General features: G+C 44.3%; 1 protein-coding gene across 1 annotated transcript; it reads right to left on the bottom strand.

The window, feature by feature from the left end:
* Nucleotides 1-379: 379 nt before the first annotated feature.
* LOC113691442 (CBL-interacting serine/threonine-protein kinase 6-like) lies at nt 380-2,342 on the bottom strand. Its single transcript, XM_027209576.2, has one exon. The coding sequence runs from the start codon at nt 1,968-1,970 to the stop codon at nt 663-665; it is 1,308 nt and encodes a 435-aa protein (XP_027065377.2). The 5' UTR covers nt 1,971-2,342; the 3' UTR covers nt 380-662.
* Between the last annotated feature and the right edge of the window lie 270 nt (nt 2,343-2,612).

The following is a 2,612-nucleotide window of genomic DNA, read 5'->3' as shown; positions in this document are numbered from 1 at the left end:
AGGGTACAAACTTTCCTGAAACTGGAAAAAGTGCACATGGTCCCTTGCAAGTTGGAACAGAAAAAGTGACAATTACAATTATTGTAGGACGATGAACATGGTTTGGTTTGAGCCCTACTCGAGTTATTGAAACATGCATAACTTTTAACATATCAAGTTTCAAATGATCGAAACAATCAGCTTCAGTTTTCTCTTTATCTTTCTCTTCTCTTTCTCTTCCATGCAGATGCGAGTCTTAAAACCTTACAAATTGATAGCATCTCGTTTTAAAGGGGAGAATTCTGATTCACAGATCCAACAACCTAACCTAAAAGCAAAATTATCACTATCATTATGAATATTCTAAGAAAAGGAACAGTGAATAAAATAATAACCCAAGTTGCACAAAAAGCCACGATTCCATTCACAAAGTTGATTAATTCAACAGTGAAATTCTGATTCACAGATCCATTCACAATTTCACAGCAAAACACAAGGATACGTATAAGCTAACTGAAACTTGGACAAATGATCAAGATATCCTATAGCTAAATGAACAAATCCCAATTCAGAGCCTCATAATTCAAGAGCAGTATCACAATTTCAACATAATACTAGAAACAAATACAACGTCAATGGATGATCCAATCATATGATGGATGAATCTTGGTTTCCCCGCATAATCAAGCAGCAGGCATTGAATTCCCAGCTGGAGTGGTCCAAACAATGTCCTTGAGTGCTGGTCTGAGCTCTTTGTTGCAGAATTGGTTGTACTCCAAAGTATCACCACTAGACTTCTTCACCTCAACCACCACAAATGAAGGTGCCACGGCGAAGATATCAGCAGCAATTCCTAGCTTGCCTTTTCTTCCGTTTTCCAACCCCTGCAATCTAACACAGGAATCGTTCCTCTTGAAGCTGAAATTCTTTGTTTTCGCTACCTCCTCAAGCTTAGAGATGACACTGCTGGCTGGCTTTGTCGTTGCAAATCTCAACTCTTCTTTCTCCTCCCTTTTCTTCTCCTCAAAAAGGGGCGACAAGTCAAATCCCTCCGATAAAGAGATGATGTGGAAAGCATTCAAAGTCTCAATCTCCTTCCCCCTTGCTACAACACCTTCATCCTCCACCACCGCGAATTCTTGCTCCTCCTTACTTCTCAGAGTTTTAGGCTCCGATTTCTTAAACCAAGAAGAATCCATAATCTTGGAAATGGAAACCCTCGTACTTGGGTTGGGATCCAACATCTTGGTTATCAATTTCCGAGCTTCCGGTGACAACCAAGGCGGGCACTTGAAATCTCCGCGGTAAATTTTCCTATACATGGAAACAAGATTATCATCCTGGAAAGGCAAATATCCGGCCAACAGCACGAAGAGAATTACCCCACATGACCAGATATCCGCTCTAGCCCCATCATAACCCTTCTTGCCAATCACCTCCGGTGCGACGTAGGCCGGCGTTCCGCATGTGGTATGCAATAGTCCATCTCGCCGGAGATGAGCGGTGAAGGCGCTGAGCCCAAAATCTGTCACCTTCAAATTCCCATCCTCATCTAGGAGGAGATTCTCAGGCTTCAAGTCTCTATGATACACCCCGCGGCTGTGGCAGAAATCAATGGCCGACATCAACTGCTGGAAATAATTCCTAGCGACTTCTTCCCGGAGCCGGCCTTTGGCGATTTTAGCGAACAATTCTCCGCCGCGAATAAGCTCCATGGCAAAGTAAATTTTGGTTTTACTAGCCAATACCTCATGCAAATCCACGATGTTGGGATGCTTCACCATCTTCATGACGGAGATTTCTCGTTTGATTTGCTCCATCATCCCTACCTTTATCACCTTCTCTTTCCCAACAACTTTCATGGCCACGCTCTTGCCCGTTTGCAGGTTCCGCGACATATACACCTTAGCAAAAGTCCCGTGGCCCAAAAGCCGCCCCAGCTCGTACTTTCCGCGAAGTACTCCGCATTTCTCCTCGGACCCCATTGTCATCGGTGCTCTGTAGAATGATTTTGCTGAAAAAGAAATGAAAATAGTACAAGAAAACTAAAGGGTTTGTTTAGGTTGACAGGCTGAAGAACTGCACTGTTTTGTTGGACTGGGAAAATATTTAAGCTGGCTGAGAAGGGGTGAAAGGATTCACCCGTCTTCGACGTGTTTCCGGTGGCAATTCCTGCCGCCGGTGGGTTGTTTTTGGGACCTTCCGCCTCCCAAATGGGGGTTAAGAAGCGAAGCAATTCTCATCTCTCTGCATTCGCAACTTGGGCAGTAGAGGAAGGCAAAGAAACAAGGGCTTTCACTAGGGCTTGCCAGCTAAACCAACGAGAGCTCTCTCGCCGCCTCTCTTCTCTAATTTCCTGCCTAGTTCCTCAGGTGGGCAAATATATAGTCGATGTAGGGTAAAATGGACATTTTAGATTATGCACCGGTTCTTCAATCTGACGGCTGTGACCCGCTTGATGGAAGGATTACGTGTCAAGATCGTCGAAGGGTACTAACTGAAGCGTTTGGATTATGTGAATGATTGGGCGAGACACGTGTGCGGCACATGCGGTAAACGAGCAGAGGTAAGCGAGTAAAACACTTTGAAACCAACTTCTTGTGGTTTTTGTCCTTCTTGTCACCATGTACATA

Source organism: Coffea arabica, chromosome 6c (genome assembly GCF_036785885.1).
Source record: "Coffea arabica cultivar ET-39 chromosome 6c, Coffea Arabica ET-39 HiFi, whole genome shotgun sequence".
Lineage (NCBI taxonomy): Eukaryota > Viridiplantae > Streptophyta > Magnoliopsida > Gentianales > Rubiaceae > Coffea > Coffea arabica.
The sequence above is the reverse complement of the archived record's forward strand: the minus strand, read 5'-3'. Positions and strand labels throughout refer to the sequence as shown.

Coding starts and splice junctions, on each gene's coding strand:
- LOC113691442 (XM_027209576.2), bottom strand. CDS start 1,970: ATGACAATGGGGTCCGAGGAGAAATGCGGAGTACTTCGCGGAAAGTAC.